The sequence below is a fragment of the Bufo gargarizans genome, chromosome 6, assembly GCF_014858855.1.
Source record: "Bufo gargarizans isolate SCDJY-AF-19 chromosome 6, ASM1485885v1, whole genome shotgun sequence".
Lineage (NCBI taxonomy): Eukaryota > Metazoa > Chordata > Amphibia > Anura > Bufonidae > Bufo > Bufo gargarizans.
Genome location: NC_058085.1, coordinates 184,226,496 through 184,254,423, shown reverse-complemented (window position 1 = coordinate 184,254,423; position 27,928 = coordinate 184,226,496). Strand labels below are relative to the sequence as shown.

The 27,928-nt window shown below is 45.3% G+C and overlaps 1 protein-coding gene across 1 annotated transcript in view; it reads right to left on the bottom strand.

Annotated features, from left to right (window-relative positions):
- Positions 1–157: 157 nt before the first annotated feature.
- The window catches only part of MYLK (myosin light chain kinase), a 117,939-nt gene continuing 90,168 nt past the window's right edge, over positions 158–27,928 (bottom strand). The window contains exons 20-27 of the mRNA XM_044299572.1: positions 26,526–26,679; positions 12,551–12,853; positions 12,144–12,179; positions 8,961–9,054; positions 7,061–7,264; positions 6,722–6,939; positions 1,289–1,412; positions 158–380 (exon numbers count right to left, since the gene is read on the bottom strand). Coding sequence (XP_044155507.1) covers positions 158–380; positions 1,289–1,412; positions 6,722–6,939; positions 7,061–7,264; positions 8,961–9,054; positions 12,144–12,179; positions 12,551–12,853; positions 26,526–26,679 — 1,356 coding nt within the window. The remainder of the gene's footprint in view (positions 381–1,288; positions 1,413–6,721; positions 6,940–7,060; positions 7,265–8,960; positions 9,055–12,143; positions 12,180–12,550; positions 12,854–26,525; positions 26,680–27,928) is intronic.

Below are 27,928 nucleotides of genomic sequence, written 5' to 3'. Positions count from 1 at the left end.
GGTTTACCTAGACTCTAGAGAGTTCCATATCTGAGCCTCCATAATGCACTGTACTGTTCAAACAGGAACCACGCTGCAGCTCTGGAGGTGACTGGAGTACAGCAATTGATGACCCTGGTCTGAACAATCTACCAGTCACCATGAGAGAGGTAAGTATCTAACGGCCGGCACTCGCTGGTAACACTGTCACATACCAAGATACAAGGTTTCCTTCTCTAGTGACAAACCTCATGTCCTTCTTCAGGAGGCTGCTGATGAAGTTCTTTGCCTCTTCCGAAATCTCGTCAAAAGCTTCATCATCAAAGTCCCAGGTGGCGGAGGTGACGTTGGCCAAGGTCTCGTTATCGTTATCACCCATGAATGGTGACAGACCGCTCACCCTGCAAGAGGAGCACAGCGGCGGTGAGCACACAGCTCCAGGCAATGACTGGTCGCACATTTCCCTGCCACAGACCCACAGATGCCAGCCGTATAGGACCTATGTGACATACTGGCACACCCAGGGTTAACACCTCTAATGGAAATCTTCCTGGGTTGTCCTACTATTTGGGATTTGCTCAGGGGGTGGCCACAAACGCCTGCCATGGGCCGCATGACATCGAGATGCCACCAGAGGGCGCCACCGGCCCACGCAAAGGGACTGCGGGGAAAGAAATTCCATGGTGCAGCACCCCCTGCTGGAGAGACCTCGCATCATATCCACATCAGGATCTGCAGGTCACAGCTGTGGAAACGCTGGAGAGTTGCAGCAAGTCCCTCCACCGCCATGTGTGGCCTCACCCTGGGGTGTCCAGGAGGCCGGCGAGTGCAGGTGTCTGATGGCCCTATTCACACAGTGCCATCACAGCCCAAAATCTAAAAACACAGCAAAAACTACAACTTGACTGCACCAAGTGACTGAGCCGTCATTAAGAGGATGTGCGAGGTCCTCCCAATGGCAGGCGGGTGATGGGTGCTGATCGAGGAGGGGGCGCCTGGTACACGGGATGTGATGAGGGGCGCACCATCCAGACACTTCTGCAGTGAAGCTGCTTTCTGTATAACGCTGCAGGCTCAGGACAGGCAGGACGACCACTCGCTGCCCCCAAATCACCAGGTCGAGGACATGTGAGGGGAGATTATTCCATTCTTGTAGTGTAAACTAAGAAGAGATCAGCGGCGGTGCAGCCGCACATCCCAAGACAGAGGGTCCAGCCAAGTGGGGGCACAGGACTCCTACCAGTGAGCGGTCACCTGACTGGGGGCATCACACTGGCACATTTACCCCTTCACTGCCAGGAACACTTACAAAATATAGCAGATGACTCCAATGCTCCACATATCCGTGGTGTATCCTATGGACTCGTAATTGATCACCTCGGGGGCCACAAATTCAGGGGTCCCAAATAACACTTTAAGATTCGGGGTGTTTTCTGTAACAGAAGAAGCACAGATTTATATACAGACAGAAACATGGACGAAACGCACACAGAACCGCAGCAAACACACGTATCAGGAGCATCAGCAGCCAGGTGTGAATACAGTCTACTGCCGGCTGTTATCAGCCATATCAGGGGAGAGGATGACTGTAGGACAGGAGAATACAGTCTATTGCCCCCTGTTATCAGCCATTTCAGGGGGGAGGATGACTGTAGGACAGGAGAATACAGTCTATTGCCCCCTGTTATCAGCCATTTCAGGGGAGAGGATGACTGTAGGACAGGAGAATACAGTCTATTGCCCCCTGTTATCAGCCATTTCAGGGGAGAGGATGACTGTAGGACAGGAGAATACAGTCTATTGCCCCCTGTTATCAGCCATTTCAGGGGAGAGGATGACTGTAGGACAGGAGAATACAGTCTATTGCCCCCTGTTATCAGCCATTTCAGGGGAGAGGATGACTGTAGGACAGGAGAATACAGTCTATTGCTCCCTGTTATCAGCCATTTCAGGGGGAGAGGATGACTGTAGGACAGGAGAATACAGTCTATTGCCCCCTGTTATCAGCCATTTCAGGGGAGAGGATGACTGTAGGACAGGAGAATACAGTCTATTGCTCCCTGTTATCAGCCATTTCAGGGGAGAGGATAACTGTAGGACAGGAGAATACAGTCTATTGCCCCCTGTTATCAGCCATTTCAGAGGAGAGGATGACTGTAGGACAGGAGAATACAGTCTATTGCCCCCTGTTATCAGCCATTTCAGGGGAGAGGCCGACTGTAGGACAGGAGAATACAGTCTATTGCCCCCTGTTATCAGCCATTTCAGGGGAGAGGATGACTGTAGGACAGGAGAATACAGTCTATTGCTCCCTGGTATCAGCCATTTCAGGGGAGAGGATGACTGTAGGACAGGAGAATACAGTCTATTGCCCCCTGTTATCAGCCATTTCAGGGGAGAGGATGACTGTAGGACAGGAGAATACAGTCTATTGCCCCTGTTATCAGCCATTTCAGGGGAGAGGATGACTGTAGGACAGGAGAATACAGTCTATTGCCCCCTGTTATCAGCCATTTCAGAGGAGAGGATGACTGTAGGACAGGAGAATACAGTCTATTGCCCCCTGTTATCAGCCATTTCAGGGAGAGGATGACTGTAGGACAGGAGAATACAGTCTATTGCCCCCTGTTATCAGCCATTTCAGGAGAGAGGATGACTGTAGGACAGGAGAATACAGTCTATTGCCCCTGTTATCAGCCATTTCAGGGGAGAGGATGACTGTAGGACAGGAGAATACAGTCTATTGCCCCCTGTTATCAGCCATTTCAGGGGAGAGGATGACTGTAGGACAGGAGAATACAGTCTATTGCCCCCTGTTATCAGCCATTTCAGGGGAGAGGATGACTGTAGGACAGGAGAATACAGTCTATTGCCCCCTGTTATCAGCCATTTCAGGGGAGAGGATGACTGTAGGACAGGAGAATACAGTCTATTGCCCCCTGTTATCAGCCATTTCAGGGGAGAGGATGACTGTAGGACAGGAGAATACAGTCTATTGCCCCCTGTTATCAGCCATTTCAGGGGAGAGGATGACTGTAGGACAGGAGAATACAGTCTATTGCCCCCTGTTATCAGCCATTTCAGGGGAGAGGATGACTGTAGGACAGGAGAATACAGTCTATTGCCCCCTGTTATCAGCCATTTCAGGGGAGAGGATGACTGTAGGACAGGAGAATACAGTCTATTGCCCCCTGTTATCAGCCATTTCAGGGGAGAGGATGACTGTAGGACAGGAGAATACAGTCTATTGCCCCCTGTTATCAGCCATTTCAGGGGAGAGGATGACTGTAGGACAGGAGAATACAGTCTATTGCCCCCTGTTATCAGCCATTTCAGGGGAGAGGATGACTGTAGGACAGGAGAATACAGTCTATTGCCCCCTGTTATCAGCCATTTCAGGGGAGAGGATGACTGTAGGACAGGAGAATACAGTCTATTGTCCCCCTGTTATCAGCCATTTTAGGGGAGAGGATGACTGTAGGACAGGAGAATACAATCTATTGCCCCCTGTTATCAGCCATTTCAGGGGAGAGGATGACTGTAGGACAGGAGAATACAATCTATTGCCCCCTGTTATCAGCCATTTCAGGGGAGAGGATGACTGTAGGACAGGAGAATACAATCTATTGCCCCCTGTTATCAGCCATTTCAGGGGAGAGGATGACTGTAGGACAGGAGAATACAGTCTATTGTCCCCTGTTATCAGCCATTTCAGGGGAGAGGATGACTGTAGGACAGGAGAATACAGTCTATTGCCCCTGTTATCAGCCATTTCAGGGGAGAGGATGACTGTAGGACAGGAGAATACAGTCTATTGCCCCTGTTATCAGCCATTTCAGGGGGAGAGGATGACTGTAGGACAGGAGAATACAGTCTATTGCCTCCTGTTATCAGCCATTTCAGGGGAGAGGATGACTGTAGGACAGGAGAATACAGTCTATTGCCTCCTGTTATCAGCCATTTCAGGGGAGAGGATGACTGTAGGACAGGAGAATACAGTCTATTGCCTCCTGTTATCAGCCATTTCAGGGGAGAGGATGACTGTAGGACAGGAGAATACAGTCTATTGCCTCCTGTTATCAGCCATTTCAGGGGAGAGGATGACTGTAGGACAGGAGAATACAGTCTATTGCCTCCTGTTATCAGCCATTTCAGGGGAGAGGATGACTGTAGGACAGGAGAATACAGTCTATTGCTCCCTGTTATCAGCCATTTCAGGGAGAGGATGACTGTAGGACAGGAGAATACAGTCTATTGCTCCCTGTTATCAGCCATTTCAGGGGAGAGGATGACTGTAGGACAGGAGAATACAGTCTATTGCCCCCTGTTATCAGCCATTTCAGGGAGAGGATGACTGTAGGACAGGAGAATACAGTCTATTGCCCCCTGTTATCAGCCATTTCAGGGGAGAGGATGACTGTAGGACAGGAGAATACAGTCTATTGCCCCCTGTTATCAGCCATTTCAGTGGAGAGGATGACTGTAGGACAGGAGAATACAGTCTATTGCTCCCTGTTATCAGCCATTTCAGGGGAGAGGATGACTGTAGGACAGGAGAATACAGTCTATTGCTCCCAGTTATCAGCCATTTCAGGGAAGAGGACGACTGTAGGACAGGAGAATACAGTCTATTGCCCCGTTATCAGCCATTTCAGGGGAGAGGACGACTGTAGGACAGGAGTATACAGTCTATTGCCCCCTGTTATCAGCCATTTCAGGGAAGAGGACGACTGTAGGACAGGAGAATACAGTCTATTGCCCCCTGTTATCAGCCATTTCAGGGGAGAGGATGACTGTAGGACAGGAGAATACAGTCTATTGCTCCCTGTTATCAGCCATTTCAGAGGAGAGGATGACTGTAGGACAGGAGAATACAGTCTATTGCTCCCTGTTATCAGCCATTTCAGGGGGAGGATGACTGTAGGACAGGAGAATACAGTCTATTGCCCCCTGTTATAAGCCATTTCAGGGGGGAGGATGACTGTAGGACAGGAGAATACAGTCTATTGCCCCCTGTTATCAGCCATTTCAGGGGGAGGATGACTGTAGGACAGGAGAATACAGTCTATTGCCCCCTGTTATCAGCCATTTCAGGGGGGAGGATGACTGTAGGACAGGAGAATACAGTCTATTGCTCCCTGTTATCAGCCATTTCAGGGGAGAGGATGACTGTAGGACAGGAGAATACAGTCTATTGCTCCCTGTTATCAGCCATTTCAGGGGAGAGGATGACTGTAGGACAGGAGAATACAGTCTATTGCTCCCTGTTATCAGCCATTTCAGGGGAGAGGATGACTGTAGGACAGGAGAATACAGTCTATTGCTCCCTGTTATCAGCCATTTCAGGGGAGAGGATGACTGTAGGACAGGAGAATACAGTCTATTGCTCCCTGTTATCAGCCATTTCAGGGGAGAGGATGACTGTAGGACAGGAGAATACAGTCCATTGCTCCCTGTTATCAGCCATTTCAGGGGAGAGGATGACTGTAGGACAGGAGAATACAGTCTATTGCCCCCTGTTATCAGCCATTTCAGGGGGGAGGATGACTGTAGGACAGGAGAATACAGTCTATTGCTCCCTGTTATCAGCCATTTCAGGGGAGAGGATGACTGTAGAACAGGAGAATACAGTCTATTGCTCCCTGTTATCAGCCATTTCAGGGGAGAGGATGACTGTAGGACAGGAGAATACAGTCTATTGCCCCCTGTTATCAGCCATTTCAGGGGAGAGGATGACTGAAGGACAGGAGAATACAGTCTATTGCCCCCTGTTATCAGCCATTTCAGGGGAGAGGATGACTGTAGGACAGGAGAATACAGTCTATTGCCCCCTGTTATCAGCCATTTCAGGGGAGAGGATGACTGTAGGACAGGAGAATACAGTCTATTACCCCGTTATCAGCCATTTCAGGGGAGAGGATGACTGTAGGACAGGAGAATACAGTCTATTGCCCCCTGTTATCAGCCATTTCAGGGGAGAGGATGACTGTAGGACAGGAGAATACAGTCTATTGCCCCCTGTTATCAGCCATTTCAGGGGAGAGGATGACTGAAGGACAGGAGAATACAGTCTATTGCCCCCTGTTATCAGCCATTTCAGGGGAGAGGATGACTGTAGGACAGGAGAATACAGTCTATTGCCCCCTGTTATCAGCCATTTCAGGGGAGAGGATGACTGTAGGACAGGAGAATACAGTCTATTGCCCCCTGTTATCAGCCATTTCAGGGGAGAGGATGACCGTATGCCCCATGCTGTTTTCCTTCTATGTAGGTGATACAATTACCCCCGTTATGTGAGCGGAGCCCCCCTTTTCGCCATGTTGCCGTGTGGTACATGACTCGGCAGCTAAGCTGCTGTTCTGGCTCTGCACTTGCTCGGTGGAAACTTAAGGCAAGCAAAGGGTTAAAGAGAAGAACTCCGCTCCGCCAGTTTATCTGAAATGAAGTTTACACGAGACGTTAAACAGACCAAAAAAGGGCAGAAATCAAATCCCATCACTTAGCAAGGAATTTCCAACCATAATAAGAGGCTAATGAGCCACAGCACGAGTGAGACCGCCGCAGGAAGATCGCACCCGAGATACTGCAGAGGAGAGAGCCATGGACTCACAGAAGAAGTATCCCGATTTGACGGGGTCTGAACCTCTGTATGTCCATCTGGTGATGCTCTGCACACTAGGTCACTCCATACTTATATGCAGTCAGTAACAATCCACAGCAGCACAGAGGAACAGCCACTTACCTAATCTTCTGGCCAGACCAAAGTCAATGAGCTTGATCTTGGTGCCGGTCTTGTTGACGCACATGATGTTCTCGGGTTTGAGGTCCAGGTGGACGATGCCCTGCTTGTGGATGAACCCCACGCCCTCCACGATCTGCTTCATGTACTTGATGACTTCTCTTTCCGTCAACTCAAAATCTTCATCGATGATTCTCTCAAACAGCTCCCCCCCAGAGACCCTGCCACAGAAACAGAAGCAGAACATATAGGGATATGCTCGGCACATATCCAGATGATTGCCCGCCATACACTCTACAGACCTCCGGACACTCATCATCTAATCTGTTAGCTTGTACTTACAGTTCCAGCACCATCACCATGTCGCTCTTGGACTCGAAGGCGTCCACGCACTGAACCAGTTTGGGGTGGTGCAGACAGTTCATGATGTCGATCTCCTGTCTGATGCTCTCCTTGTCCTTGGCGGAATACGCCTTCAGGAACTTCCCGGCCCACACCTTCCGACTCTTCTTGTCCACAATGCGGAATACTTGTCCGAATTTCCCCCTGCAAGGACAGAAAGGTTTCATGGAGGACGGACACACGACATCTGAGGCTCGCGGCACAGAGCTGCTATGTTGCAGGAAGACCCCCAGTCCTGGCGGAGGACCCATGGCTCCCACCAGCTCATCCCCACATCCTGGGAAAGCTGGGTGGCCTCCAGTACAAGGGTAATAACCCAGTAGTCACCGAGCCTCCCAGAGCTTGTATCACAGCAGAATCACCCAGAGACAGATAAACCAGATCAGCACTTCTAGCTGTGGCGAAACTACAACTCCCAGCATGTCATGACAGATACAGTGTGGGAAAGCTGGGTGCAGGAGCTGTAATGTTGGCCATGCCATTTCCCAGTGGCAGTTGATGGGACACCCGCTCGTGTCCGGCCACCAGAGCAAAGATGGATCCAGGGTAACAAATCTCCGCCGACCCCGTCACTTCATCAGGATCATCACTAAATCCCAATAAGACGGTGATCGCTCTGAGCCACCGCCAGACACATGATCCCCAGAAAAGGAAGAACCGACAAAGATATTTTCAGAGAAAGGAGCCGGAAATGTGAAGAGTCAGCCCCAGAAACGGCAGGAAACGAGAAATTTCAAAGTGCAACGATTAATCCCGTCCTCTAACGGGTTATAGTGTGGAGAAATGTGACAATATCAACTGACCCAAGAGAGAGTCATGAGAACCACCCCATATATGCACATCCAACAATCCAAAGTTATCAAAAATATGAAATTTATTAGACACACCAACAAATACAAGTTAAAAATTGTATACAATTAGAACAAAGTGCGGTGTACAAAGAATATGACCGACACAACCAGGTCCACTAAATGCCGCAATTTGGCATGTATATTATAAACCAGCATGTAGATGTATAATAACAAGCATTAAGCAAATATAAAATAAGGTAAGACCATTAAAGATACAAGCAAACCAAAGTAAAGTCTGAATACAAGAGTGTCAAACCTAAATAGACCACTGGTATAGTGGACCTGTAAGAATGAGAACGCACCCAACGCGTATCGCCGGAGCAATCCGGCTTCCTCAGGGGTCACCCCTGTGTACTCCAGAGCTGCACTCACTATTCTGCTGGTGCAGTCACTGTGTACATACATTACTTATCCTGTACTGATCCTGAGTTACATCCTGTATTATACTCCAGAGCTGCACTCACTATTCTGCTGGTGCAGTCACTGTGTACATACATTACTTATCCTGTACTGATCCTGAGTTACATCCTGTATTATACTCCAGAGCTGCACTCACTATTCTGCTGGTGCAGTCACTGTGTACATACATTACTTATCCTGTACTGATCCTGAGTTACATCCTGCATTATACTCCAGAGCTGCACTCACTATTCTGCTGGTGCAGTCACTGTGTACATACATTACTTATCCTGTACTGATCCTGAGTTACATCCTGTATTATACCCCAGAGCTGCACTCACTATTCTGCTGGTGCAGTCACTGTGTACATACATTACTTATCCTGCGCTGATCCTGAGTTACATCCTGTATTATACTCCAGAGCTGCACTCACTATTCTGCTGGTGCAGTCACTGTGTACATACATTACTTATCCTGTACTGATCCTGAGTTACATCCTGCATTATACTCCAGAGCTGCACTCACTATTCTGCTGGTCGTTGTCAGTAAGTCTGCAGACAGTCTCCTCCCAGTGCAGTTACTGTACTCACGTTCCTAGCCGCTCCTCCACATCATAGAAGTCGGACACCTTCTGGGCGGTGTTTATAACGACGTTCCTGTACTCCGGCTCAGTCTGCTTGTCCTCTGCAGAATAGAAAGAAGCAAAGAGATTATAGGAGTGACATCACCGCTCTCCACATATAGGTTATATCTTACAGGAGTGACATCACCGCTCTCCACATATAGGTTATATCTTACAGGAGTGACATCACCGCTCTCCACATATAGGTTATATCTTACAGGAGTGACATCACGGCTGTCCACATATAGGTTATATCTTACAGGAGTGACATCACTGCTCTCCACATATAGGTTATATCTTACAGGAGTGACATCACGGCTGTCCACATATAGGTTATATCTTACAGGAGTGACATCACTGCTCTCCGCATATAGGTTATATCTTACAGGAGTGACATCACGGCTGTCCACATATAGGTTATATCTTACAGGAGTGACATCACCGCTCTCCGCATATAGGTTATATCTTACAGGAGTGACATCACCGCTCTCCGCATATAGGTTATATCTTACAGGAGTGACATCACGGCTCTCCACATATAGGTTACATCTTACAGGAGTGACATCACCGCTCTCCACATATAGGTTATATCTTACAGGAGTGACATCACGGCTCTCCACATATAGGTTACATCTTACAGGAGTGACATCACCGCTCTCCACATATAGGTTATATCTTACAGGAGTGACATCACGGCTCTCCACATATAGGTTACATCTTACAGGAGTGACATCACCGCTCTCCACATATAGGTTATATCTTACAGGAGTGACATCACCGCTCTCCGCATATAGGTTATATCTTACAGGAGTGACATCACGGCTGTCCACATATAGGTTATATCTTACAGGAGTGACATCACTGCTCTCCACATATAGGTTATATCTTACAGGAGTGACATCACCGCTCTCCACATATAGGTTACATCTTACAGGAGTGACATCACCGCTCTCCGCATATAGGTTATATCTTACAGGAGTGACATCACGGCTGTCCACATATAGGTTATATCTTACAGGAGTGACATCACCGCTCTCCACATATAGGTTATATCTTACAGGAGTGACATCACGGCTGTCCACATATAGGTTATATCTTACAGGAGTGACATCACTGCTCTCCACATATAGGTTATATCTTACAGGAGTGACATCACTGCTCTCCGCATATAGGTTATATCTTACAGGAGTGACATCACCGCTCTCCGCATATAGGTTATATCTTACAGGAGTGACATCACCGCTCTCCGCATATAGGTTATATCTTACAGGAGTGACATCACCGCTCTCCGCATATAGGTTATATCTTACAGGAGTGACATCACCGCTCTCCGCATATAGGTTATATCTTACAGGAGTGACATCACGGCTCTCCACATATAGGTTACATCTTACAGGAGTGACATCACCGCTCTCCACATATAGGTTATATCTTACAGGAGTGACATCACCGCTCTCCGCATATAGGTTATATCTTACAGGAGTGACATCACGGCTGTCCACATATAGGTTATATCTTACAGGAGTGACATCACTGCTCTCCACATATAGGTTATATCTTACAGGAGTGACATCACGGCTGTCCACATATAGGTTATATCTTACAGGAGTGACATCACTGCTCTCCACATATAGGTTATATCTTACAGGAGTGACATCACGGCTCTCACATATAGGTTATATCTTACAGGAGTGACATCACTGCTGTCCACATATAGGTTATATCTTACAGGAGTGACATCACCGCTCTCCGCATATAGGTTATATCTTACAGGAGTGACATCACCGCTCTCCGCATATAGGTTATATCTTACAGGAGTGACATCACGGCTCTCACATATAGGTTATATCTTACAGGAGTGATATCACCGCTCTCCTCATATAGGTTATATCTTACAGGAGTGACATCACGGCTCTCCACATATAGGTTACATCTTACAGGAGTGACATCACCGCTCTCCACATATAGGTTATATCTTACAGGAGTGACATCACGGCTCTCCACATATAGGTTACATCTTACAGGAGTGACATCACTGCTCTCCACATATAGGTTATATCTTACAGGAGTGACATCACGGCTCTCACATATAGGTTATATCTTACAGGAGTGACATCACTGCTCTCCACATATAGGTTATATCTTACAGGAGTGACATCACTGCTCTCCACATAAAGGTTATATCTTACAGGAGTGACATCACCGCTCTCACATATAGGTTATATCTTACAGGAGTGACATCACTGCTCTCCACATAAAGGTTATATCTTACAGGAATGACATCACTGCTCTCCACATAAAGGTTATATCTTACAGGAATGACATCACTGCTCTCCACATATAGGTTATATCTTACAGGAGTGACATCACCGCTCTCACATATAGGTTATATCTTACAGGAGTGACATCACCGCTCTCCGCATATAGGTTATATCTTACAGGAGTGACATCATCGCTCTCACATATAGGTTATATCTTACAGGAGTGACATCACGGCTCTCCACATATAGGTTATATCTTACAGGAGTGACATCATCGCTCTCACATATAGGTTATATCTTACAGGAGTGACATCACGGCTCTCCACATATAGGTTATATCTTACAGGAGTGACATCACGGCTCTCCACAGATAGGTTATATCTTACAGGAGTGACATCACGGCTCTCCACATATAGGTTATATCTTACAGGAGTGACATCACGGCTCTCCACATATAGGTTATATCTTACAGGAGTGACATCACTGCTCTCCACATATAGGTTACATCTTACAGGAGTGACATCACGGCTCTCCACAGATAGGTTATATCTTACAGGAGTGACATCATCGCTCTCACATATAGGTTATATCTTACAGGAGTGACATCACGGCTCTCCACATATAGGTTATATCTTACAGGAGTGACATCACGGCTCTCCACATATAGGTTACATCTTACAGGAGTGACATCACCGCTCTCCACATATAGGTTACATCTTACAGGAGTGACATCACCGCTCTCCACATATAGGTTACATCTTACAGGAGTGACATCACGGCTCTCCACATATAGGTTATATCTTACAGGAGTGACATCACGGCTCTCCACATATAGGTTATATCTTACCATCTTGACACTACGATATATCTGAGTAAATTCCAGAACTCACCGTCGTCTGAAACCTCAGCTTCATCTTTATGTTCTTCTGAAAAGGAAGCACAAATAACTTCAGTCATGAAGAGTCTGCGACCGGTCAGCGACTATAGGACATGGTAACAGTGCCCCCTGCTGGCTGCCACATGGCACTACACAATGTCACCATCAGAGTGTCAGCAGGACTCCCCCCACTGAAGACTGTGCCAAACATGGGGAGAGGGATGATGGGAGTGATACACTGTGTGCGAGATAGTGATTAGATTGCGAGCTCCTGGGGTCAGGGATGATGGGAGTGATACACTGTGTGTGAGATATGGAGATTAGATTTTGAGCCCCTGAGGTCAGGGAAGATGGGAGTGATACATTGTGTCAGCTCATAGGATATAATGGACAGCTATAACACGGGCGATGCTTGGTCACCTGCCACCTTCTCTTTGTAGGCCGCCGGCTCGGACTCCTGGCTCGGCTCGCTGGTTCCGTACACGTTGGTGGCTCGTACCCGGAATTTGTACTCTCGGTCGTGCAGCAGATTCTCCACGTTATAGGAGGTGCTCCTGCACTGCGTCAGGTCAGACCACGTCTTCTCCACCGAGTCCCAGATCTCCACCGTGTAGGACTGTACCACGCTCCCCCCGTCATACGTCGGTCCATACCACGACAAGGTGAGGGCAGAGCCTTTCATTTCCGAGGCGCACGGCTGACCCGCGGGAGGGTCAGGTTTATCTGCAGGAAAATAATCAGAATAATCATAATCTCCTGTATTACAGTGTGATATATTATAATCCTGTGTATTACAGTGTGATATATTATAATCTTGTGTATTACAGTGTGAAATATTGTAATCCTGTGTATTACAGTGTGATATATTATAATCTCCTGTATTACAGTGTGATATATTATAATCTTCTGTATTATAGTGTGATATATTATAATCCTGTGTATTACAGTGTGATATATTATAATCTCCTGTTTTACAGTGTGATATATTATAATCTCCTGTATTACAGTGTGATATATTATAATCTTCTGTATTAGTGTGATATATTATAATCCTGTGTATTACAGTGTGATATATTATAATCCTGTGTATTACAGTGTGATATATTATAATCTCCTGTATTAGTGTGATATATTATAATCCTGTGTATTACAGTGTGATATATTATAATCTCCTGTATTACAGTGTGATATATTATAATCTTCTGTATTATAGTGTGATATATTATAATCCTGTGTATTACAGTGTGATATATTATAATCTCCTGTTTTACAGTGTGATATATTATAATCTCCTGTATTACAGTGTGATATATTATAATCTTCTGTATTAGTGTGATATATTATAATCCTGTGTATTACAGTGTGATATATTATAATCTCCTGTATTACAGTGTGATATATTATAATCTCCTGTATTACAGTGTGATATATTATAATCTTCTGTATTAGTGTGATATATTATAATCCTGTGTATTACAGTGTGATATATTATAATCTCCTGTATTACAGTTTGATATATTATAATCTCCTGTATTACAGTGTGATATATTATAATCTTCTGCATTACAGTGTGATATATTATAATCTCCTGTATTACAGTGTGATATATTATAATCTTCTGTATTACAGTGTGATATATCACAATCTCCTGTATTACAGTCATATTATAATCCTGTGTATTACAGTGTGATATATTATAATCTCCTGTATTACAGTGATATATTATAATCCTGTGTATTACAGTGTGATTTATTATAATTTCCTGTATTACAGTGTCATATATCAATCTTCTGTATTACAGTGTGATATATTATAATCTCGTGTATTACAGTGTCTTGCGCCCTTCCACGTCTGGCGGTTTAGAGTGAGCGTGGATTCATCTAAAGAAAAAGAAAGCCGGCAACCAAAAGGAGCGAAGTTATTAAAGTAGCTCTGACCGAAAGATTGGAGAGCAGTCGCTCAACATTTACGTCACACGAGCGTGCATCCGGTCTCCTAGGCAACCAGGTCACGTGGGACGCCACGCACAGGCCGAGCACACCACGTGGGACGCTGCTGGTGTGCGGCCACCTGGGATCTATGCTGTGGAAGAAACAGTGAAGACGGGTAAGACCGGGCTCGTTCATGAGCATTGCTATTGTGTGGAAGAAAGTGTGAGTCAGCCCACCACCTATACCACAAGTGTGCCGGACAGTGAACTGGGCCATCACACTATTATACCACTGTGGGTGTTATACCACAAGTGTGCCGGACAGTGAACTGGGCCATCACACTATTATACCACCGTGGGCGTTATACCACAAGTGTGCCGGACAGTGAACTGGGCCATCACACTATTATACCACTGTGGGCGTTATACCACAAGTGTGCCGGACAGTGAACTGGGCCATCACACTATTATACCACTGTGGGCGTTATACCACAAGTGTGCCGGACAGTGAACTGGGCCATCACACTATTATACCACTGTGGGTGTTATACCACAAGTGTGCCGGACAGTGAACTGGGCCATCACACTATTATACCACCGTGGGCGTTATACCACAAGTGTGCCGGACAGTGAACTGGGCCATCACACTATTATACCACTGTGGGCGTTATACCACAAGTGTGCCGGACAGTGAACTGGGCCATCACACTATTATACCACTGTGGGCGTTATACCACAAGTGTGCCGGACAGTGAACTGGGCCATCACACTATTATACCACCGTGGGCGTTATACCACAAGTGTGCCGGACAGTGAACTGGGCCATCACACTATTATACCACCGTGGGCGTTATACCACAAGTGTGCCGGACAGTGAACTGGGCCATCACACTATTATACCACCGTGGACGTTATACCACAAGTGTGCCGGACAGTGAACTGGGCCATCACACTATTATACCACTGTGGGTGTTATACCACAAGTGTGCCGGACAGTGAACTGGGCCATCACACTATTATACCACTGTGGGCGTTATACCACAAGTGTGCCGGACAGTGAACTGGGCCATCACACTATTATACCACCGTGGGCGTTATACCACAAGTGTGCCGGACAGTGAACTGGGCCATCACACTATTATACCACTGTGGGCGTCATACCACAAGTGTGCCGGACAGTGAACTGGGCCATCACACTATTATACCACTGTGGGCGTTATACCACAAGTGTGCCGGACAGTGAACTGGGCCATCACACTATTATACCACTGTGGGTGTTATACCACAAGTGTGCCGGACAGTGAACTGGGCCATCACACTATTATACCACTGTGGGTGTTATACCACAAGTGTGCCGGACAGTGAACTGGGCCATCACACTATTATACCACTGTGGGCGTTATACCACAAGTGTGCCGGACAGTGAACTGGGCCATCACACTATTATACCACTGTGGGCGTTATACCACAAGTGTGCCGGACAGTGAACTGGGCCATCACACTATTATACCACTGTGGGTGTTATACCACAAGTGTGCCGGACAGTGAACTGGGCCATCACACTATTATACCACTGTGGGTGTTATACCACAAGTGTGCCGGACAGTGAACTGGGCCATCACACTATTATACCACCGTGGGCGTTATACCACAAGTGTGCCGGACAGTGAACTGGGCCATCACACTATTATACCACTGTGGGTGTTATACCACAAGTGTGCCGGACAGTGAACTGGGCCATCACACTATTATACCACCGTGGGCGTTATACCACAAGTGTGCCGGACAGTGAACTGGGCCATCACACTATTATACCACTGTGGGTGTTATACCACAAGTGTGCCGGACAGTGAACTGGGCCATCACACTATTATACCACTGTGGGTGTTATACCACAAGTGTGCCGGACAGTGAACTGGGCCATCACACTATTATACCACCGTGGGCGTTATACCACAAGTGTGCCGGACAGTGAACTGGGCCATCACACTATTATACCACTGTGGGTGTTATACCACAAGTGTGCCGGACAGTGAACTGGGCCATCACACTATTATACCACCGTGGGCGTTATACCACAAGTGTGCCGGACAGTGAACTGGGCCATCACACTATTATACCACCGTGGGCGTTATACCACAAGTGTGCCGGACAGTGAACTGGGCCATCACACTATTATACCACCGTGGGCGTTATACCACAAGTGTGCCGGACAGTGAACTGGGCCATCACACTATTATACCACCGTGGGCGTTATACCACAAGTGTGCCGGACAGTGAACTGGGCCATCACACTATTATACCACTGTGGGTGTTATACCACAAGTGTGCCGGACAGTGAACTGGGCCATCACACTATTATACCACCGTGGGCGTTATACCACAAGTGTGCCGGACAGTGAACTGGGCCATCACACTATTATACCACCGTGGGCGTTATACCACAAGTGTGCCGGACAGTGAACTGGGCCATCACACTATTATACCACCGTGGGCGTTATACCACAAGTGTGCCGGACAGTGAACTGGGCCATCACACTATTATACCACCGTGGGCGTTATACCACAAGTGTGCCGGACAGTGAACTGGGCCATCACACTATTATACCACCGTGGGCGTTATACCACAAGTGTGCCGGACAGTGAACTGGGCCATCACACTATTATACCACCGTGGGCGTTATACCACAAGTGTGCCGGACAGTGAACTGGGCCATCACACTATTATACCACCGTGGGCGTTATACCACAAGTGTGCCGGACAGTGAACTGGGCATCACACTATTATACCACCGTGGGCGTTATACCACAAGTGTGCCGGACAGTGAACTGGGCCATCACACTATTATACCACCGTGGGTGTTATACCACAAGTGTGCCGGACAGTGAACTGGGCCATCACACTATTATACCACCGTGGGCGTTATACCACAAGTGTGCCGGACAGTGAACTGGGCCATCACACTATTATACCACCGTGGGCGTTATACCACAAGTGTGCCGGACAGTGAACTGGGCCATCACACTATTATACCACCGTGGGCGTTATACCACAAGTGTGCCGGACAGTGAACTGGGCCATCACACTATTATACCACCGTGGGCGTTATACCACAAGTGTGCCGGACAGTGAACTGGGCCATCACACTATTATACCACCGTGGGCGTTATACCACAAGTGTGCCGGACAGTGAACTGGGCCATCACACTATTATACCACCGTGGGCGTTATACCACAAGTGTGCCGGACAGTGAACTGGGCCATCACACTATTATACCACCGTGGGCGTTATACCACAAGTGTGCCGGACAGTGAACTGGGCCATCACACTATTATACCACCGTGGGCGTTATACCACAAGTGTGCCGGACAGTGAACTGGGCCATCACACTATTATACCACCGTGGGCGTTATACCACAAGTGTGCCGGACAGTGAACTGGGCCATCACACTATTATACCACCGTGGGCGTTATACCACAAGTGTGCCGGACAGTGAACTGGGCCATCACACTATTATACCACCGTGGGCGTTATACCACAAGTGTGCCGGACAGTGAACTGGGCCATCACACTATTATACCACTGCTGGTTAATTTGAGTCTGGACAGAGCGTCACAGAACTTGTGATAGAATCGACACGTGCTCTATCCTATTGTGATATCACCTTCAGGGACTAGGAACGTTATTCCCTGATGGGACTTTGCCGCTACGCGGTTTTATTGCGATCATTTGGTGTTTGCCGCACCTATTTCCAACTGTATACGTGGTATATGTATTTTATGTAGTTGTTTTAGGGGTATGTTCTTAAAATTTTAGAATATTAAAGTGTATCATCACTATCACCGCTTGTGTTTCCCTTTTGAGTGTGCCCCCTCATACTTGTTTTTTACTCATTGTCCTCATTGGTCCTGAGGGTGGGACCTGGGGGTGAGCACCTTATCCATATAGAGAGGGGGTGAGCCGCTGTATTTCTTTTACCTGATATATTATAATCCTGTGTATTACAGTGTGATATATTATAATCTCCTGTATTACAGTGTGATATATTATAATCTCCTGTATTACAGTGTGATATATTATAATCCTGTGTATTACAGTGTGATATATTATAATCCTGTGTATTACAGTGTGATATATTATAATCCTGTGTATTACAGTGTGATATATTATAATCCTGTGTATTACAGTGTGATATATTATAATCCTGTGTATTACAGTGTGATATATTATAATCCTGTGTATTACAGTGTGATATAATCTTAGCCTTTATAGTCTTATATATTATTATTATTACTGGGATCTGCTCACGGCCACGTATGTTTCCAGGACTGTGGCTCTGACACTGAAAAGTGCCTTTAATAGGAAGGGGACATTTAGTAACTGCAGATAATAATCTCCTTGGTTGCAGGGATTCCCACAGAGCAGCGGCTGCAGCATCGTGGGAACTTCCCCATCCGACGATCACCATAAATAACGGCTCTGAGATGACAGATAAACGGCAGCGACGCGGGAGAGGCCACGCCCTTCATAATACCCAAAGATGACAGCTGTTATTACACGAAGGGGGGGAGGCAAGCTGCAGGAGTCTGCGGGGGGTCAAGCTGCAGGAGTCTGCGGGGGGTCAAGCTGCAGGAGTCTGCGGGGGGTCAAGATGCAGGAGTCTGCGGGGGGTCAAGATGCAGGAGTCTGCGGGGGGTCAAGATGCAGGAGTCTGCGGGGGGTCAAGCTGCAGGAGTCTGCGGGGGGTCAAGATGCAGGAGTCTGCGGGGGGTCAAGCTGCAGGAGTCTGCGGGGGGTCAAGATGCAGGAGTCTGCGGGGGGTCAAGCTGCAGGAGTCTACGGGGGGTCAAGCTGCAGGAGTCTGCGAGGGGTCAAGATGCAGGAGTCTGCGGGGGGTCAAGCTGCAGGAGTCTACGGGGGGTCAAGATGCAGGAGTCTGCGGGGGGTCAAGATGCAGGAGTCTGCGGGGGGTCAAGCTGCAGGAGTCTGCGGGGGGTCAAGATGCAGGAGTCTGCGGGGGGTCAAGCTGCAGGAGTCTGCGGGGGGTCAAGATGCAGGAGTCTGCGGGGGGTCAAGCTGCAGGAGTCTACGGGGGTCAAGCTGCAGGAGTCTGCGAGGGGTCAAGATGCAGGAGTCTGCGAGGGGTCAAGATGCAGGAGTCTGCGAGGGGTCAAGCTGCAGGAGTCTGCGAGGGGTCAAGATGCAGGAGTCTGGGGATAAACTGTGGAAAATGACTCAGTCCTCGGCTATCATCAGGTGCAGGTGACGGACTGGGGGGTGCAGGGGTCGCACCTGAAGCAGCACAAGAAATGACCCCAGCTGTGACTATGGGGTCTGACCACGGTCTGCAGGGGGCAGGCATAACCCATATTAGATGGAGCTGTCACGTAATGCACTTATTACAGACCAGAGATTATAACAGAGGGCTGGCACAGCGCATGGGAGCTGATGGGTGCAGCGGAAGCCCCCGTACAGCTGGAGCACATCTTTCATGTGTGTCTGGAGCCGGCTTGGATGGGGGCCATGCCGTCGACCCTGGCAGAATCTCAACTTAAAATGTAGCTCTGGAAGAGAAACCGAGCCTTAAAAGGTCACAGCGCGGAGCACACGGGTGCAGACATTCCCGGGGGCCACATAGGGACCTGCGTCTGTCAGGATGGGGGGAGGGATGAGACTAATGGGGAGTCTGTCTCTATAAACGATATTAATGGACACATTGTTTCTTTATAAACAGAAAACTTTTAGACAAAACCCGACCCCCCCTCCCCCAACCATTTCCAGGCACTGACACCTCCTGAACATGGGAGCTGATCTGGGGGGTCCGCGTCAGGGAGTCCCATATGATGGGGGGACACGCTGGGCCCTCCAGAGACAGGGAGCTTCTTTGTAGTGGCTCCCAGCACAGGCAAACATGTGGGGCCCCTGTACATGTCATACAGTAAAGGGGGCATGCCTGATCTCCAGGAATGGCCGGGCATTGGGGTCCATCAACGATTCCCAAAACATGGTTTTATTATTATAATGAAAGAGAAATAATAACGGGAGGATAGAGGGGCGGAGCCTGTAGCTGCCAGGGGCCCTGGAGAGAGGGGCCCATTCCAGGTGGGGACTGAGAACCTGCACAGGGAGGTGGTGTCAGCAAAAGAAATGGAACATGTACTGAAGATGGGGGTTTAAGGGGGCGCCTGTGCGGGGGTGTCCAGAAGCACCTCCCGCCATGACCCCAACCCTCTATAAACCCCCTGCATACAGGACAAACGAAACCGGCACAAGGATGATGGGAGTGATACACTGTGTGTGGGATAGGATGATTAGATTGGAAGTGTCGAGGACAGGGATGATGGGAGTAATACACTGTGTGAGAGATAGGATGATTAGATTGGAAGTGCCGAGGACAGGGATGATGGGAGTGATACACTGTGTGTGGGATAGGATGATTAAATTGGAAGTGGCGAGGACAGGGATGATGGGAGTGATACACTGTGTGTGGGATAGGATGATTAGATTGGAAGTGGCGAGGACAGGGATGATGGGAGTGATACACTGTGTGAGAGCTCCTGCGTACGATACATCACAAACCGAGGACTCCGGATCACAGCAGAATATTCCTCCCTCGACACTGAAGACTCCGAGAATAAGGAGATTTCCCCAGAAAAGTATTTATTGCCCCAAGATCTCTTCTTATCCTCTGCTCCCGAAATCTCCATTGAAACCAGCGCTGCACTGGTTAACAGAAAACATACCGCACCAAGTGCTATTGGCCCCAGTAACTCAGGATCACATCCAAAACTTCACAGACCGAGCGTCCCGACGATCTCCGAAAGTCAGTGTCGGACTGGGGTACCTAGGGCCTACCAGTAAAATTTATTTTGGGGGCCCACTGTACGGATGCATTCAAATATAATAAATAATCTAACAAGTTTTTTATATGAACATCGGCTGGTTGAGGCGCTGGACACTGAATATATGTATGTAGTGTATTAAATCTAATGTGTTATGTGCCACTTGTGCAGGGGGTGGGAGACTAGGGGCCCACCTTGCTCGGGGGCCCACCGGGGGATTCCCCTGTACCCCTGTGGGCCAGTCCGAGCCTGCCGAAAGTATCCAGCAAAATCCCCGGAATAATCAACACAAGAACATATTCAGAAAACCTGGAAGATGATTCAATGAGACAAGAGGCAAAGAAAGACGACCGGCCCCCGAATCCAAAGAGGGCGGTATTATAGTAGTTATATTCCTGTACATAGGAGCAGTATTATAGTAGTTATATTCTTGTACATAGGGGCAGTATTATAGTAGTTATATTCCTGTACATAGGAGCAGTATTATAGCAGTTATATTCTTGTACATAGGAGCAGTATTATAGTAGTTATATTCTTGTACATAGGAGCAGTATTATAGTAGTTATATTCTTGTACATAGGAGCAGTATTATAGTAGTTATAGTCTTGTACATAGGAGCAGTATTATAGCAGTTATATTCTTGTCCATAGGAGCAGTATTATAGTAGTTATATTCCTTGTACATAGGAGCAGTATTATAGTAGTTTAGTTCCTGTACATAGGAGCAGTATTATAGGTAGTTATATTCGTACAATGGGAGGCAGTAGTATAGTAGTTATATCCTGTACATAGGAGCAGTAGTATAGTAGTTATATTCTTGTACATAGGAGCAGTACTATAGCAGTTTATATCTTGTACTAGGAGCAGTATTATAGCGTTTATATCCTTGTACATAGGAGGAGTATTATAGTAGTTATATTCGTGTACATAGGAGCAGTATTATAGTTAGTTATATTCTATGTACATAGGGGCAGTATTATAGTATTTATATTCCTGTACATAGGAAGCAGTATTATAGGCAGTGTCATAGTATTCTTGTACATAGGAGCAGTATTATAGTAGTTATATTCTTGTACATAGGAGCAGTATTATAGTAGTTATATTCCTGTACATAGGAGCAGTATTATAGTAGTTATATTCTTGTACATAGGAGCATATTATAGCGTTATTCTTGTACATAGAGCAGTATTATAGTAGTTATATTCTTGTACATAGGAGCAGTATTATAGTAGTTATATTCTTGTACATAGGAGCAGTATTATAGTAGTTATATTCTGTACATAGGAGCAGTATTATAGTAGTTATATTCTTGTACATGAGGGCAGTATTATAGTAGTTATATTCTGTACATAGGAGCAGTATTATAGTAGTTATATTCTTGTACATAGGAGGCCAGTATTATAGTAGTTATATTCCTGTACATAGGAGCAGTATTATAGTAGTTATATTCTTGTACATAGGAGCAGTATTATAGTAGTTATATTCTTGTACATAGGAGCAGTATTATAGCAGTTATATTCCTTGTACATAGGAGCAGTATTATAGCAGTTATTATCTTGTACATAGGAGCAGTAGTATAGCAGTTATATTCTTGTACATAGGAGCAGTATTATAGTAGTATATTCTGTACATAGGAGGCAGTATTATAGTAGTTATATTCTTGTACATAGGAGCAGTATTATAGTAGTTATATCTTGTACATAGGAGCAGTATTATAGTAGTTATATTCCTGTACATAGGAGCAGTATTATAGTACTTATAATCTTGTACATAGGAGCAGTATTATAGTAGTTATATTCTTGTACATAGGAGCAGTATTATAGTAGTTTATATTCTTGTACATAGGAGCAGTATTATAGCAGGTATATTCCTGTACATAGGAGCAGTATTATAGTAGTTATATTCTTGTACATAGGAGCAGTATTATAGTAGTTATATTCCTTGTACATAGGAGCAGTATTATAGTAGTTATATTCTTGTACATAGGAGCAGTATTATAGTAGTTATATTCTGTACATAGGAGCAGTATTATAGTAGTATATTCTTGTACATAGGAGCAGTATTATAGTAGTTATATTCTTGTACATAGGAGCAGTATTATAGTAGTTATATTCTTGTACATAGGAGCAGTATTATAGTAGTTATATTCTTGTACATAGGAGCAGTATTATAGTAGTTATATTCCTTGTACATAGGAGCAGTATTATAGCAGTTATATTCTGTACATAGGAGCAGTATTATAGTAGTTATATTCTTGTACATAGGAGCAGTATTATAGTAGTTATATTCTTGTACATAGGAGCAGTATTATAGTAGTTATATTCTTGTACATAGGAGCAGTATTATAGTAGTTATATTCCTTGTACATAGGGGCAGTATTATAGTAGTTATATTCTTGTACATAGGAGGCAGTATTATAGTAGTTATATTCTTGTACATAGGAGGCAGTATTATAGTAGTTATATTCTTGTACATAGGAGGCAGTATTATAGTAGTTATATTCTTGTACATAGGAGGGCAGTATTATAGTAGTTATATTCTTGTACATAGGAGCAGTATTATAGTAGTTATATTCTTGTACATAGGAGGCAGTATTATAGTAGTTATATTCTTGTACATAGGAGGCAGTATTATAGTAGTATATTCTTGTACATAAGGAGGCAGTATTATAGTAGTTATATTCCTGTACATAGGAGCAGTATTATAGTAGTTATATTCTTGTACATAGGAGGCAGTATTAGTAGTATATTCTTGTACACTAGGAGGCAGTATTATAGTAGTTAGTATTCTTGTACATAGGAGGCAGTATTATAGTAGTTATATTCTTGTACATAGGAGCAGTATTATAGTAGTTATATTCTTGTACATAGGAGGCAGTATTATAGTAGTTATATTCTTGTACATAGGAGGCAGTTTATAGTATATAGTAGTTATAGTCTTGTACATAGGAGCAGTATTATAGTAGTTATATTCTTGTACACAGGAGGCAGTATTATAGCTAGTTATATCTTGTACATAGGAGCAGTATTATAGTAGTTATATTCTTGTACATAGGAGCAGTATTATAGTAGTAATATTCTTGTACATAGGAGGCAGTATTATAGTAGTTATATTCTCGTACATAGGAGCAGTATTATAGTAGTTATATTCTTGTACATAGGAGCAGTATTATAGTAGTTATATTCTTGTACATAGGAGGCAGTATTATAGTAGTTATATTCCCTGTACATAGGAGCAGTATTATAGTAGTTATATTCCTGTACATAGGAGCAGTATATAGTAGTATATTCTGTACATCAGGAGGCAGTATTATAGTAGTATATTCTTGTACACAGGAGGCAGTATTATAGTAGTTATTATTCTTGTACATAGGAGCAGTATTATAGTAGTTATATTCCTGTACATAGGAGGCAGTATTATAGTAGTTATATTCTTGTACATAGGAGCAGTATTATAGTAGTTATATTCTTGTACATAGGAGCAGTATTATAGTAGTATATTCTTGTACATAGGAGGCAGGTATTATAGTAGTTATTATCTTGTACATAGGAAGCAGTATTATAGTAGTATATTCTTGTACATAGGAGGCAGTATTATAGTAGTTATATTCTCGTACTAGGAGGCAGTATATAGTAGTTATATTCTTGTACTAGGGAGCAGTATTTATGTAGTTATATTCCTTGTACCCATGGAGGCAGTATTATAGTAGTTATATTCCTTGTAACATAGGAGCAGTATTATAGTAGTTATATGCCTTGTACATAGGAGGCAGTTATAGTAGTTATATTCTTGTACACTAGGAGGCAGGATTGATTAGTAGTTATATTCTTGTATATAGGGAGGCAGGCTAGGTAGCAGTTTATCTCTTGTACATAGGAGGCAGTATATAGTAGTTATATTCTGTCATAGGAGGCAGTATTATAGTAGTTATATTCTTGTACATAGGAGCAGTATCATAGTAGTATATTCTTGTACATAGGAGGCAGTATTATAGTAGTATATTCCTGTACATAGGCGGCCGTATTATAGTAGTTATATTCCTTGTACATAGGAGGGGCAGTATTATTAGTGGCATAGTCCTGTACATAGGACGCAGTATTATAGTAGTTATTATTCTTGTTACATAGGGGCAGTATTATAGTAGTTATATTCTTGTACATAGGAGGCAGTATTGTAGTAGTTATATTCTTGTACATAGGAGCAGTATTATAGTAGTTATATTCTTGTACATAGGAGGCAGTATTATAGTAGTTATATTCTTGTACATAGGAGGCAGTATTATAGTAGTTATATTCTTGTACATAGGAGGCAGTATTATAGTAGTTATATTCTTGTACATAGGAGGCAGTATTATAGTAGTTATATTTGTACATAGGAGGCAGTATTATAGTAGTTATATTCTTGTACATAGGAGCAGTATTATAGTAGTTATATTCTTGTACATAGGAGGCAGTATTATAGTAGTTATATTCTTGTACATAGGAGGCAGTATTATAGTAGTTATATTTGTACATAGGAGGCAGTATTATAGTAGTTATATTCTTATACATAGGAGCAGTACTATAGTAGTTATATTCTTGTACATAGGAGCAGTATTATAGTAGTTATATTCTTGTACATAAGAGGCAGTATTATAGTAGTTATATTCTTGTACATAGGAGCAGTATTATAGTAGTTATATTCTTGTATATAGGGGCAGTATTATAATGTGTGATCCACGTAAGAAAAGAGATTTGCATTAGTTACCCAAAGGCTTTTAAACAGGGGCGTAGCTAAAGGCTCATGGGCCCTGGTGCTAAAGTTAGGCTTGGGCCCCCCTTCCCTCAGTGCTTTGTGTGTCTTCTTATGCAGCACAAGGGTCTTTGGGCCCCTCAGGCTCCTGGGCCCGGTAGCGACTGCTACCTCTGCACCCCCTATAGCTACGCCCCTGCTTTTAAACTAAATTTACAGGATATAATATTGCACAGCCATAGTGAGGCAGGTGACTATATGATATGTAACATTTGATATCATGTTTTATTAATATAATGTTATTGCGCTTCCTGTTCTCCATTACATTGTTTACTTAATTACATAATAACTTATTTTTAGAAACTGCTCCCAACACAAAGTAATGGAGAAATGACTGCGACGCTTCTGAGGTTATAAATAGTAAATATAACAAACCCGACCCCGCGTGCAACTCGTCGGTAATTCCCCCTATATAATGTTACACTATACGTAAACAGCTGCGACAGGGGCTTCCATATATCATCAAGGGGAAGCCGGGCGAGAGAGGAGGCAACTGAGGAGTGGGGATATGGTGAAGTCTGAAATTGTGAGATACTTTACTGTAGAATTAGATACTTTGTATCACACTCGATACACATGTAAAGACTAAGTAGACACACATGCTACACACCAAGAGATACATGAGATGCTATCTACTGACAGCAGAAAAGAGCATTAGTGGGGTCAGCGCACCGAGACCCCCACTGATCCACACAACAAAGGGTCATCGCTTGAGGATTTGTGGCCCTATTTCCCCATAAAGGGACGTGTACATTTCCCACCAGGGGATCTGCATCGTGTATCAGTGAAATACCCAATGAAAAGAGGAATCAGATGGAATGTGAACTTACCGAACACAGTCAGGTTGATCTGCGCTTGCCTGGAGCCATGTTTGTTTTCCGCAACCAGCGTGTAGCAGCCGCAGTGCTCTTGCCGCGCAGAGGAGATGGTCAGTTTGCAGGTGTCCTCCGTCTTCTCTATCTTAATGAATTCACTCTCTTTTATCTGTTTGAAGAAAGAGAAGAGAATGATGGGGAAATAAAAAATCCATCCATCCAATCATCGCTACATGCTGCCAGGACCATCCCCTGTACTGCCCAACGCTCACCAATACCTCACTATGCTCCTACTTGCCCCAAATGAACATCTGCAGAAGACCAGGGTCACCTCCAGCAGCAGAACTAAGGGGTCATTAGGCGCATTTCTGGTGTAGATTGTCCCTTCCTATTAAGACCGACATCTAAAACGCCTTAATAAATGTGCCCCTACGTGTCCCACCTAATGTACTGCTAACATGGACGATTTAGTAGGAAACCTAAAGCCTCCACAAACCTGTTACTACGGGTGGGAAGCCCTTAGAAGGTGTGCCTCATCAGCCTTCCATCAGGAAAGATTATTTCCGGACCCCAAGTGACTAGGAAGGATAGTCGTACATTTACACAACCATGTATATCCTGCGGGGACTGCTCCGCAGCTTCCACTGCCCTGTAACGCTGGTTCCTGACAATCTGGCAGTGTAAATGTGACGCAGATCACCCGATGAACGAAGGAAGCGCTCGTTAAATGGGTGATCCTATTGTTCATGCTGTCACACCAATTATCATTTCTGGGCAGCGGATCGTGTCGTATAAACAGCCATCTCCTGCCAGAAAAAGTGCAGCTGTACGAGGACGAGCAATCACAATAGTAACTGCTGGCCCCCATACTGTGGAGGAGATCACTGCGTATCAATGTGTATCCTCCACCAACGAGCAGCCGACTTTCGGGAAGGAGCGCTTCCTTCCCAACAATCGGCTGATACGATGGAGCGTGTAAACCCGCCTTTAGAGTGAAGAAGCCTTCTCATAAAAGGTAAATGATGCGGGCCTTCTGCCAAGGATGGGGGCAGATCATCCCCTCCAGACAGAGATATTCTGTGTACACTTCCTTCAACTGTTCCCTTCTGCCCTGAAACTCTGCCTATTCTAGAAAGAAGTACCAGATAACGTTCCTGCCTCCACAGTCTCTCCTGTCGGCCTTGGTAGCAGCTGACTGGCATTGTGCAGCGTCCACCCAGCAGCTCCTAGTTCTCATCCATCTCTCCCCAGGACTTATGGTCCTGCAGATTATCACATCAGGCTGTACCCAATTTCGAATCCTCTCCCATATTACAACACTGGACACAAGGTTAAGCTCTCTGAGGACTCTTGGGTGGAATTCATCTGGTCCCAGCACTTGCCCTACATTTTAGTCTAGCTTATCCAGTGATGAAACA